The following is a 14,230-nucleotide window of genomic DNA, read 5'->3' as shown; positions in this document are numbered from 1 at the left end:
CCAGATAGCATATTTGAGATAGATAAACATGCTCCAGTTTATCCAATACAAAATATAAGCATGTCTGGGTAGCACAAAGCAAAACAAGTCAGGAAAAAATGTGTTATTTTCTGTGACTCATTGACCTCACCCTTTCAAATCTCTCACCTAATGAACCTTCCAACTCCACATAGATAGAGGAAAAAAGAAAAACTTAGGGGAAAGAAGGAAGAAATCAATTTAACTTTTACCATTTCTTAGATGCATCAAAGGTCTCAGCTATGTAGTTCTATTAGGTTTGTGTGTGGATTCTTCTAAGATGCATGTGGAAAAGCCTTCACTGGGTTCACTGCATGAGACTAAAGAAAATGCAGACTATGAGTTTTGAACTTTAATCTTTTTCTTTCCTGGAAAGCTATCTTTAAAAAAAAATATTAAAAAAAAAAAGTTTAAATAAACTATATATAGATGCTGGCAAGTTGCAAGGCTGAATACAAATCTCTTATCCAATACAAATATTTTGCCACTCAGCTCATGAGAGCGCACAGCGGTATTCCAGCCTCCCAAACAGAACCACAGCAAGCCTATACATCCTCACAGTTGGTACTGGCATTTATAATATCCATGAGGCAAGTTTATAAGCTTATTAACCCAAAACACAGAAGACAAAAGCTGACAATAAACAGGGAAGAAAAAGAAAAGAGTAGAGGAGAAATGACAAAGGAAAACAAGAGTCAAACGCAAAGGGTACAACACACGTGGAGGGAAACTACCACGAGCACTCTTTAATACATTAGAACAATTTTTTTTCCTGCAGATGTTGGATAGTCTAGACATACTTTCAAGCAACATTCCTGGTAGTTAATCCCTCAACTCTGCTAGTGGTTTGACAGGGTTGTAACACTACAAACAATCTTTATTATGCACTTATGTTTCCCTCCCTCCTCAAAAAGGAAAGCAAGTGTGCGGAGCATAAGGTGCATCTCATATGATTTGTTAGGATGATCTCCTCCTGACTCAAGAATTCATCCCCTATTAACAGACAACTGCAGGCACACACAGGAAGAGCAGAACAGTGCTCATATGCATTAGTTATGAACTTTTTTCTTGCTCACTGTCTAATGCCCTAGGATGGAGCAAGCAATAACCATTAAAAAAGTTAACATTTTGTCTATGCATCCTTCACTTTTACCCTAAAAATTCAGTGTTGAAAAAGTGAAAGACAGAATATTTGGAAAACTTTGCAAGCAAAATAACCATATTTTTATATGAAGAGAAGGCACAAAACTCACACAATACTTTGTGAAAACAGGACTATTAAAACTGGGAGGATAGTGAAAAAAGTATCATGGGCTGAAAAACAGCCCATGAAGCACTTAGCCACATTTTTTCCCATCCTAATCTGAACACAAATTAAGTTCATGGTTTCTTTTGCTTTAGTTTTTGAGGCTAAATCACAACTTAGTGGAAGTTTCCTCTCTTAAGTCTACAAACGTTCTTCAAGAAGAAAATCTAGCATGTCAGATCAAGAGTTTGTTCACCATGATAATTTAAACTTTTCATGATGTCAAGGGGGAGTAGTGGTTTTGGTTTTTCTGGGTTACTGGGGTTTTTGTGGGTTTTTTTTTTTAATGCGTATGTAGGAAGAGGTATGAAAAAACAAAAGTAGAGGCTGGAAGAAAGCAAAGCCAATGCAATCATTACTGAAAAGATACCTGAAGAGTTTCTGAAGACAAAGTTGCTTTAGTTGAAATACATTGTTCTTTAATAACAAAGGCAAGTCATATCCTAGTGTATAGTCAAAAAAGTCTTTCAATTTTGATAAGTAACAGAAACCCTGAATACCATTCAAATTCTTATAAATAATCATTAACTAGAATATTGTTTCCTGGCTAACGCTTAAGAGTTTCTGGCTTCGGCAAGTTCTCCTGAAGTTTTGATCATTGCAGCCACTTCACAAAGAAACCCTAGGGCAGTGGGGGAGGAGGGCTAGCATATGAGAACAGACTTCATGCATTGCCAAAGGGCATCAAACACCCACACTTGTAGCTTAAGTGACAGGATGCAAAGGACAGGGGGATCCAGGCACAATAACCACCCCTGACAAACCAGAGAGGCACCACTGCATTAGAGGAGGCACAGCTGTACAAGCTCCTCCATGAGCAGCAGCTGCATCCAAGAGTTTGCCACAGGATATTCTGCAACAACCTCAGAGAGCAGTGTGACCCAGTTGGGCTGGTGCAGGAAGGTAACGCTCTCAGATCCCCTCACAAATTCACTTTCAAAGGATGCATGTGTCAACCTGAGCTGCATATCCTTTTTGACAAGGGCATATTACCTGATGGGGCTGTGAACTGGACCATCTGCTGTAGGAAGGAGCACCAGAAGTCTTGTTGGCTGTAGGTCTCTGCAAAATAAAAGAAGGACAGGTCAAGTATTCACCCACACGTCTGTCGTACACACAGGCAACTTCACCAATCTCAACCATGTAAATAACTATAATTTAAAAAAAAACCCAAAACCCTAAGCAAGAGACCCAGAAACCACAAATATGAGACAGTTGCACTAAAATCACATAGATGGAAGCTTGATGAATTTGCAACCAATGCCCTTTTCAGCCTCGAACCTCAGGACCTCAATATACACTTCAATCTGTACTTTGTCCCCTAGACTGCATATTTAAATGCTAAACCCCAACCTAAACTGAGGCTACAAAGCACTACCCATCAGGCAGAGAATCCACTCAGATTAAGCAAACATGCTGTAAAGGAAGAGCAACTGACATCACCTCTCTGGGCTTGTGAAAAGCCTCTGACACTGTCCCACACCAGACCCTTGGCTCTAAATTGGAGAGACACAGATTTGACAGACAGATCAACCAGCAGATAAAGAACTGGCAACAAGGTCACACTCAGCTGGGGTCAATGGCTCACTGTTCAAGTGGAGAACAGGGGCACATGGTGTTGCTTATGGGTTGGAAGATTGAAAGGACGGTGTCAAAACAAAATACTTGTTCTTTCAGAATCACTTCACCTTACCTAAGTTTCATTTTTTAATATTTTTGGAATACATAATGGATTATTTATATACCAACTTTCTTTTTAAGAAAAACAGCCTTTATGATTTATCTCTATATTTCTTTCACCCATTTCTCTATTTTTTTTCCCCAAAATCCTAAGAACAAAGGCCATACTTTCACATCCATATCATGTGTGTCACATACAGACTTTACAATCAAACTGCCTTTGATACTGAAGAAGAATCAATACATTATGGCATCTAATAGAACTACATCAATTATTTTGTTACACATTATCTCTGGTTTCAAAATTATTTTATATCATCAACTTCAACACCATCTACACCCAGTTTAAGCTAGAGTCTGGTATAATAGAAGAGCTTCCAGTCCACTCCTTACTTATGTGAATGTGGTGCTTAAAAAAAAAAAAAAAAAAAAAAAAAAGAAAGAAAAACAACCAAACAAACCCACTGGATACCACAGCAAATAACCAAGTTTCTTGCAAGCATGTCACTACTATACTGTGTAAGCTCATGTATTACAAAATCTGCATGACAACAAGGGTACTTATATCAGGAAGACCAGGTGGGTTTAAGTTTCTTTTGCATGAGATCTGAATTCAAACAGGCTTTTCAGACATAAGATACTAATTTATCAGTACATTATGTGACCAGCAGGATGCTAATAAGGGGGACAGATTCATATTTGAACCATATGGACATAAATTACTAAAAAAAAAAATGTAATTGTGACAACCATGTGAGATTTATACCACAATGTAGTACAGTCTTTGTAAGTATGAAAATAAATAGCTTATGGCTTTTAACACCCAAGGATATAGTACATTTCTATGCCAATCATAACCACCAGGGCTTATACATCATTACATATTCTAAAGCTGGCATGTCATTCTAACTAATGAAAAACAGCCACTGCTGGAATTGTATTTGTGTGTTAGTCTATCAAAAAGCAGTAATTTTACAAATTTAATTATTAGCATTAATGTATAGTGTATTTATCTTCTCCTAGACACCCTTAAAAGGATGGGCATTTTTAATGAACAGATCCACCATGTAACAGAATAACACTTTTTTTTGATAGATACTTCAGAAAAGACAAAGTGCACACTATGCTGGTCTCAGCTTCGAGAAAAACTATCTCCATCTGCTTCAGAAGAATGACCAGCCAATCTCTGAACAAGTTGAATAATGGGATAGCTGGAGGTTTTTCTAGAAGCACCTGGAAATCGTTTTCCAGCAAGATCCCTTTCCACCAGCACCACACACCTTTCTTAATTAATATATATGTAATGATATCTGCCTTTAGGATCATCCAATAAAGCTGCATCTTCCTCCTGTCTAAACTCATAAATACCAGTCTGCAGTTTCATTACTCACTCCAATACCTTTAGTAGGTACATTTCCTACATAGCAATCACTCTTTTGAACTTTTCTGTCTCAGTTTCAAAGACATCCGAAAGATAAATATCCCACAGAGAAACAGTACTGCAATATTACAGAGAAACAGGCAAACCCTTTCCAGGACAAACATCCAGCAAACAAATACTTCCCAAGACAAGGACAGAAGATGATTTCTCTTTTTTTTTAACGTTACAAAAAAGAAAATACTAGCACTTCAGAAGTACTTATTAGATGACTTTCATCTTCCAATATGATTAAGATGGCATTTTTAAAAAACTGCAAATAGTAGTATAAAAGAGTTTTATTTTCCCTACCCTTCCAGGCTTTCCCTCCCCCCTTCTCCATTCACAGACCAAGAAACAGGCTCACTTGCATGTTGCAAGGCAACCAGATTGCCGGATTATACAGCAAAGGCTTGTACTGCTCACACACAGACTATTCAGAGTAGATTCTGAAATATCTGGAAAATACTTTCATCTAAGCTTCTGTCCCAGTTCTAAAGGGCAACAGGAAAAATTCTGAAGGCCAGATCACAAACCCTGCTCATCTCAATGGTTAAAATATTTAAAGCAAGTGAAAAAGCTATGCACGAGCAAACTCCAAATGCACACACCTCCACCCCTATTTTGGTGCAACCAGTAGAAATTAGACACCCACCTACCTCTAAGAATGTCTCTTGATATCTAGCAGAATAGGCCATAAGCCAGACCATATTCACTGCTGGATAAGCAGCTTTTGCATGCAGCTTGCACCTCAAAGACCTCAAGGTGTTGCATTTTCCCAAGCTATTTTACCAGGGAGAACATAGGCTGCATTCAGGCCTTTAAACCATATCCCTTTCTTCAGTTAAAATCACCTCCCACATCACTCCTTCTTTTGAGAAAGAAGGAGCACAAACACAGGATATTTAAGAATGCTCCCTCTGGCACAATTAGCACAAGCCCTGGACATAAACTTCCTCCCTGCTCTTGCAGAGCTCCCTAACAGCATCACTGAAACAACCTAAACCAAACAGCCATCAACACCTCCAGAGCCTCTAGCAAGTCCCACTCTTAGCTACCTTTATTTCCATTCTGCTTCCCCAGCTCATTCCTGCTCCCTAAGCTGCCTCTCAGCCATATGCAGATACAAAAAGCTCCTCCCCAACTATTAAAAACTAATTAAGACTGACTGCCCTAATTACCTGCTGTCTAAGCTGTTCCTTATGTCCTGGTCCTTTCCTCATTCCCTCCACCGGTGAACAGAGGTCAAACTCACTGAGCTGCAGATGAGCACCTGTTGTTTTAAAAGACCACAAAGTTTTGCTGAAAATTTTAGAAAGGTCTGACTCACAGAAGACTGTACTTCCAAAGGCAGTAAGACTGGAAACTGGATGTGTGAGCTTTGTAACTGAGATGGAAATTGTGGAAAAAATGGAGAGGGAAGCTGGTGGTCTGCACACTGCTGCCCAGGCAGCAGTCAGTGTGAGAGGAGAAAATCTGACGTAGATGCAGGTGCAATGCTTCAAGCACTTAGCCAAACCTGAGCCTGAATGAAACATCAGACTGCCTGCAAATCCTAGTGAGACCAAGAAAAAAAAGTACTTGTCACTCTCCTGAAGTGGCACAGATAAAAGATGAGCAAATTACGCAGTATATGTGCAAAGATGCTTTTTTTATATGCAGTTCACAAGAAAACTGTTTTCTCAGAAGATTCCTACTACTGAACACAGTATATAACATAGCAAGAAACCCGGAAAATAAAAACTTTAAAAAGAATACATGGAAGTCAATACAATGGAGCATGGCTCAACAGGACAGTTCAGGGAAACACATGTTACTATTTCATTCTTGAGATAAGGCTGTACAAGCTTCTCCATGAGCTTATTGCATGCAGTGACTGCATGCAATACAAGCCAAGAGCATATACAGGCCCTAAATAGTTCCTCAGTCAGTCAAGGAGAGCTCCAAGATAAGGCCACACTTGAAATTTATGAAAAAAAAGCAGAGCCCGGAATGACAAATGTCATTACTCTGACAATATTTCTAAAAGCAAAAAAAGGAGTATATATTCTGATAACAAAGGCGACGTTTATAACTTGTTCTACACCCAAATAAACTTATAAAGTCTTGTGATGAGTGTGGCAATTCATCTCATTATTCTGGAAAAGCATCCTGAGATGGGATGATTTACTGTCTGGAAGTACCTGTCTCTTTCCATCCACTCACTGGAGAGAAAGGCTAAGCAGGCAGTTTAATTGAGACATCTAACTGGGGATGGCTAATGTTAGGTGAAATTAAATCTACCCACAGTCCCTGTTCTCCTTGCTACCAAGGGACCTAGGCAATTTGCCCTCTTCTACCTCTCAAAGGGTTATTATGGTAGCAAATTTGTTATGCAATTGGGGTACTTGTGAACTGCCTTGTGAACTCCCACAAACCGGGTTACTCTTCAAAATGCAGGTCATTGGTAAAGACATGAAACACTGTCTTGACTTGCAGGACTTAGAAATTTTTGGCTGGGCAAGAAGAGGAGAAAATTATTTTCTTTATAAATAGAGAAAATAAAATATGAAAAGAAATGGAATGTATACTAAATACTTAGTTGTACCAAAACCATTTTTCTTCAAAGAAAATCTACTTACACATACACCTGTAGTACTCTGAGAATACAATTACAGTTACATGAAACACCTGATCTACCACCAATTCCTGGGCTCTTTGGCTTTCTGGCCTAAAACCTTGATGGCATTCAGCTGGTCTCTAGTTCATCTGGTTTACAAAAGATGCTGCTTCTTTAAAGAATGTAGAGTCCAGTTGTTTATGTATAGATGGATACGAAATTGAGGATATATTGTGCACTGTCCAATATCTAGAATTCTTTTTTCCTTGTATTTGCTATGGAATTTTCCTGATTTTCTCTTAAATTAAAAAAAAAAGTCATTTCCTGAACAAAGTTACAGAGATAGCTAACAACTCTGTAAGATGTTAAGGCACTGAAGATCTTTCTCTGAATTTGTTTCCTTTTTTTTTTTAATGGAGTTTTATATATCTGTAACTTTTGCAAAGAGGAACCAGCAATGTTATGTTAAAAAGAAACAATATTCAGGGAGTGCTTCTTGTGAGACACAGGCCTTTGGCCTTTGGGTTAACGTGTTTATTTTTTTTTTCACAGCAGGAATTTATGAAGAAAACACAAGTGAAAAATAAAGTTTTAACTTCTCATACTATAAAGGGCTATAATATCCTTTATGACTGTCCAGGAAGGAATAATGAGCAAAGTCCTTTTGACATTAACCACAGCAGACTGAAGCAGTGGGAGCTGGTTTTTGAAGTATTGAGTTTTATTTCTTTTCACTTGTTGGGCTTATCCCACAATAATGCAGTACAGAAAATGACAAGTTATTAATTTCTACGTACAAGGTAAATAGAAATGGTGACAATTTATGTGATACTCTCTGATCAAAAATGCTGCTTAGAGGAATTACAGTCTGAAATTTGAACCAGTAATATCTCATGAAACAACACAGCCTTCATGCCTACATATCAATCCATACCTGCCTCTGGTCTGGCTCCAGACACCCTTAAGCCATGCTGATTCTCTGTGTGAGGTAAGACCTCACACACTTGATAATACTAAATCCTTTACAGCCTCTTCCTCACAAACATCATCTCAAGGGATCAGAGAAGTCAGCTCAGTGGAAAGGGTAGCTCTGTGCTTCCAGTCTGGTGCCACACCTGGCTCCACAGGGAGACGAGCCCCAGTAAAGCCTGTTCATTTCAAATGTGCTGCTCACCCATGAAACCATTTTCACTTCTGTGTAATAAATACACACAATTCCTTGCTCCCTTCAAAACCTCTGCCCATTTTTCAACAATACCAATACCATGCTGGAAATTCATAGCTAGTGCTCTGAACATAAGACTAGACAAATTCCAAGTACTTTAAATATCCATGGTTTCTTCAAAACCATAGAAGTTAAAAATCCTCCAAAATTTCCTGGAAAACTGCCTGCTTCCTAGTGATGCTAGCTCTACAAAATTGCAGAGTGATGCATTTTTTTTTTTTTGGTTAGTAAAAAGGAAGACAGAAGACAGGAAAAGGTTATATAATCAGATTAATAACAGGAATGTAATTTCATTACAGCCATGCAGCATTTTTTACCCCTCAACAGCAAACATTGTTGATCACGGGGTTAGGACACGAAGCAAAGCGCAGTGATGTTGACAGCAGTGGAAGGATGGTAGGTGAGGTGACAATATGGTCTTCTCCTCCATGCAAAGGGTGCATGATGCATCCCTTAGCTTACTTGGCAGCTGAGAGAATAGCATATGTCAGAGTGACATCATTGTTTTGCAGTGATGAGGTGATGCAGGGGAATCACCAAGTATGTTGCTCCATAAAAGTGTAAAATCAGGAAGAAAACATTAAGAAATCAGCCAATCTGGATAGAATGGCAGAACATAAAATGTAACAGAGTTGCAAGAGGTAAAGTTTGCAAGTAATGAAATGTATTTATAAGTTGTGTATGAAAAAGTGTGTAGTGGGAAAACAATCTTTCCTTAACGCTGTTACACAATGTCATTAGGGATTACTTCCTCTAGCTTACAGAAATCAATGTTATGACAGGAAGAGACAGAGCAGGAGAGATATTGACTGAGCTGTCAACCACAGGAGTACATCTCTCTGAACCTGTGGGTTTGGGCTTTGATGAAGCAAATGCATTCCATAGACACTTTTATAGAAACTCAGGCACTCACTCAAAGTACTCACATTTCATATCCACTGTCTGGTCACAACCATCAACATAGTGACTCATAATTTTTGAGGTGAAATTGCCAAAAGTTAGTAGATGTCTATCACCCAGCCCCATCCATGGATTCTTGACCTAATGATTTGACATGGACTCTGAACCATGGTGCAGGTTCATGACACTGTGATTCCCTCTCTTTTTTCTCTTTGTCCACCCCTGTTTACTTATTTAATAAAGACATTAAAGGAGGAAACAAGGGAACCTTCTAGACAAAGCCAGAGATAAAAATATCATGTCTTCATAAACTCTCTTTACACTTACCAACCAGGAGCTTTGTGCTAAAAAAAACCCCAGACGTTCCCTACATGACCTCCCATATCCTAGTTGATTGTTAAAAGTAATAATTAATGCATTTTAAGTTTCAAAGTATGTATTTCAATGGTAATGAAGTCCACAGGCCTTTTATACCTCACAAATCAAATAAGAACTGATATTAAAAATTGTGTATAAGAAATCCATCTCAAACCACATCTACCTTAGCAGAACTGACTGATCAAGCTCGAGCCAACAATACTGTAACCACTAATTCCTTCTCCTTTCCTATTTGTATCAATCAAACAAAATGCAGCACCCTTGAAATCACGAACAACCTGAACAACCATTACTGTTGGTGAGAAGCAATAACATATTTCTTAGGAACTTTATCTGGAAAGAAATCTGTGGAGATGCTATAGACATCATGATTTCTTGTGCAGTCAGCACTTTCTTCCAAGGCCAGAGAGAGGTTGAAGATAAGCTGCAATGAGATTGAGGAACAACCTTCAAGTCTTCCAGATGGAGTTGACATAAAGTTGGCATTCTAGCCCCATAAAATGTACAATTAAGAAATTGTAAGAAAGTCACAAGACATAGAAACATGCAATTAGATAAAGAGGAGAAATCAGCTGGAAAAACAAAAGAAAATAAAAATATGGAGACATTCAATGGTTTGAGGTCAAGAACTCCCCCAAGTGCTACAGAGAAGGTAGGGGAGCACAACACAGCCATATGAAAGAAAATTTAGTCATAAAGTGGCTTTCTAAAGCAGCTGCTTTTGTGCAACTAAGTGTAGTATTAAGCCAAGCAATGTTCTATTATCATCAATCAGTAACTTAAACAAGGAGTCAGTGAATGCCACAGTCCTGGATATCACCAGGATACCCACTCCTGTTGAAAGAATGCTCAAGGAGGTATAAGATGTGTTATCAGAAGAACCTGGAACATTTGACATCTTTTCTGTCCTTTAGACTCTCACCATTTTCCTGAGTAAATGAATGCCCCAGCATTTCATTTACTCAGGAAAATTGAGATGTAGGGCAAGTCATAGGAGATGTAGGGGAAGTCACAGCACCAAGCCTGACAGAGTTCAAGAAGTGTTTGGACAATGTTCTCAGGCACATGGTGGGACTCTTGGGGATGGTTCTGTGCAGAGCCAGGAGTTGGACTTGATGATCCTGATGGGTTCCTTCCAACTCAGGATATTCTGTGGTTCTATGATTCTATGACACAGACAGTCTTGGCTATGGCAGAGAGCAAAAGGGGATTTGTTTTGTGGGACCAAAAGACTCAGCTTTCTTCAGAAGCCTGCACAGGCCTGTAAAAATGGAATTAACAGGTCTGTGTTGATTTGAGATAAAGGAATAACACCAAGAACGTAAAATAAATTGATTGTAATGAGAGCTGTTCTATTTGAGCAGCTAATCTGAGAAAGATTATCTGTTCCATTTTAATAGCAGACAAGAAATATGAAAAGTGACCCAGAATCTTTGAGAAATATTGGATCTGAGGTATTAAAAGATAACAAAGTGACCACACTGAAAACTGGTACTGAGTGGGAAACCATCAGACATGCACTATAGAGAGTATCAAAAAACATTAGAAGAACAAATGCAAATATAAAGACAATGGATGCTCTCATAAAGGCATGGGGGGACTTTTTCTTTTTTTATTAATGTTTACCAGAGAAAATAAGAATTCAGATTTATGCTTACATTGAAGATTATAATAAAGCCAGAACAGAGAATAGCCTTGATAAGACAATGCAAAAGACAACAATGCAGAAATTAAAGTAAAATATGGCATACAGTAGATGTAATAATCAGAATATTTTACATGTGTTTCAGTACTGGGAGGCAAGGACATGAATCATGAAGGTTCCGTAAAATACAAAGATAAAAATCTTTATTTGCAAACAATGCAATCATAGAAAGGTGGAGGAGGTACTATAATGATCTCTTTAATGGTGAGAGATAAAAGTGAAAAACAAATAGTTATTTTCCAGATAAAGGAGTCATTCCCAGAAGAATCAAATTTTTAAAGGCAATTAGACATTCAGGAAAAATGCTGGCAATTCCTACTAAATTATTAAGACTCAGATACAATAAGCTTAGTCAAATTTTTTACAACCTAATTTTGATAATATTTCCTAAGAGCAGAAAGAGAAAGTCACATTTCCAATTTGAAAACCAGGATGTATTGGAAACGTAGGAGTTGTTTTTATGTTTCTTCCCATTTCAACCTCAAAAATCCAGCTTTCATACCTTTTACAGACACATACTCTTTAAACACAGGAAACAGTGAGTGATGGTGAATATTGGTGTCTGACAAAGAGTTCCTTTCCAAGATTAGCCACAAAAAATGAAAACAAGCAATCACTTTTAGTTAGGCATTGTCTCTAGGAAAAATGATGATATAAAAACAATTAAGTGTGATTTCTTAGAGGATTTAGCAATAATCTAGTGGGTCCTTGGCCTGTAAGGAGAGTATCTGACATCTTGGAACATCACAGGACAAGTATGAGACTATTATGTAAGAAATTTGATGCTTTTCAAGTAGAGATACAGTGAAATTTCTGCTGTTTCATAGCAATCCAATACTAAAATGGGAAGATGAAGAAGGCCCACACTTTTCAGATCAGTCCAGTCATTGCTTGGAAGGCACTGAAGGAATCTGCCTCAACTTCTGACTAAGTGACTGCTGCAGGAAAGACAAGGTGAGAAAAAATGGTAGGTTTAGATCAGTGAACAGGAATGATATTCAAGGATTGCAAAAACAGGTAAATAGTCTTGTAATGATAAGATTTTGAGCAAGCTTTCTGTCAGGCAATGAGGTTGCAATGAGTTTGGTGATGATGGCTTTAAATAATAGTAGAAGTTCATGGGAGGAATAAATTCAATTATTTGCTGCTTTGAACCTAATGACAGAAGGAAAAATTTCTTTCGACAATAGACCCTAAAAAGTCACCAAATTAAAAAAAAGAGATCTCTTGACTAGATTGGCAGTGGTATTACCTAATCATCAGGTGAGAAAAGCTGAGAAATGGAAGGGGTGACATTGTAGTGCAGTTTGACTGCAGTCAGTGCAAGCACAATATAACTGGCATGGGTGACAGCTGCTGTGGCTGGGATGTGGCACAGAGTTTGCTAGCTGTCAACCACCACAGCAAACTTACTGAGCTCCTGGGTACATGAAGTGATTTTGTTGTAGCTATTTCTAGAGAGAACTGCTTAGCTGACTGTCCTGCACAGGACTCACACCACCACTCTTACTGCCCAAGTAATGAGTTTAACATGGTTTTTATAGGGATTCTAATCAAGCTGGTGATACTCTTTTGCAAACAGGAGGCTTGTTTATGTAAATCCTGTGAAATCCTACACCTATTGTCTCCACCTACCTTCCTCTTCTACCAGCAGCAGCTGCCAGGGGCTCCCTGTTCCAAACCCCTGTGCTCACTCCCTGTGTCCAGGAGCATTCCTTCTCCTGTTGTGCAATCTAAACCCCAACAGCACAGAAGGTGAGACAGCATTTCAAACCTGGCTGCCACTGCAAGAGGAGAGATGCAACACAGTGGAGAGAGCAGCAGTAACTGCAAAAATTTATCATCCCAGCTTCTTCAAATGCCCCTCCCTGCTCCGTGATCGAGGCACACCAGAGCAATAAATTCTTCTAAGAGCCCTTAAATCTATCACACTAATTGCTAAATGCAGAGTAGCCATTCATCTTTCCTGCTAACATGGCAATGCATGAATTTGCTGTAAGATTTTTTCTTCTAATGTTTCCTTATCATTAAGCTATAAAATAAAAGAAAATGTAACATCACTGTCTACTTTGAGGCTAATGCTTTTTTTGAAGCCTGGAGAGGAGTTCAGCATGAAAAGCATGAAAGATTAGGAGGACTGTCAGCACAAAGGGACAGATATTTTCCTGTTCTATTCACATGCAGTCTTAGCATTTAAAAATGCATGTGAATACCACTTATTTTTAGACTTCAGAAAGAATAAACGACACCCATATTTCCAGAAATTTCCTAATAATATTCTCCTAAAATTTCTTTTCAGAAATATCACAGAAAGTCTTCCTTCATTTAGCATTGAGAGTAAGTGAAATTGGAATGTATTTTACCAGAGGGGTCAAATATTTAAAATAATAATATCCTTTGCAGTTGGTTGATAAATATACATGGAGAGAAACTTCAATGAAAACACAGGCACTAATAAGAGGCAAACTTCAGATTGCGAGCTTGTCCTTTGTCAATTTGTTCAGCATACAGTAACCTTGTCAAATTAAGAAAATTCCAAGTGTATTAGGAAAGGCTGCCCTCTTCAGACAAACTTAATAAAAGATACACAGAAGTTCGGAATGTCTTGAAGTTAAAATAAGAATGTGGTGAAATTAACTGTGCAGTGCAATATTAGCATATTAACTTTCTTCTGCTTAATAACAATTTGCTATCACATAAAGGAAAGCATTTTTTGTCATTAGCTACACATTAATGAGTGGTTTTTTAGACTCACAACAGACCCATTTATACTGTTTCTGTAAGGGTGCTATACTTCAAGTCACATGCTGAAATATAGACACATAATTAATTAAGAAATCTATTGAGTCTGAATTTTCCCTATGTCATGTTTTGTGCTGTCATATGGAAGAATAAACACATTTTGCAGCACTGAATTTCTGTCACAGGGAAATTTCCATTAAACATGATAAAATTGCCTTTTTTCCTCTAACAAAACTTGGGGTTTAGATAGGTTTTGATCT

At 38.1% G+C, this 14,230-nt stretch overlaps 1 protein-coding gene across 3 annotated transcripts in view; it reads right to left on the bottom strand.

Moving 5' to 3' along the window:
- The window catches only part of RBMS3 (RNA binding motif single stranded interacting protein 3), a 704,809-nt gene that overhangs the window by 597,155 nt on the left and 93,424 nt on the right, over positions 1-14,230 (bottom strand). For all 3 annotated transcript variants that reach the window (XM_063155034.1, XM_063155024.1, XM_063155043.1), the window contains one exon: positions 2,318-2,386. In XM_063155034.1, the coding sequence (XP_063011104.1) occupies positions 2,318-2,386 (69 nt within the window). The remainder of the gene's footprint in view (positions 1-2,317; positions 2,387-14,230) is intronic.

This window comes from Melospiza melodia, chromosome 1, assembly GCF_035770615.1.
Source record: "Melospiza melodia melodia isolate bMelMel2 chromosome 1, bMelMel2.pri, whole genome shotgun sequence".
Taxonomy (NCBI): Eukaryota; Metazoa; Chordata; class Aves; order Passeriformes; family Passerellidae; genus Melospiza; species Melospiza melodia.
Note: the sequence above shows the minus strand (reverse complement) of the source record. Positions and strands in the feature narration are given on the sequence as shown.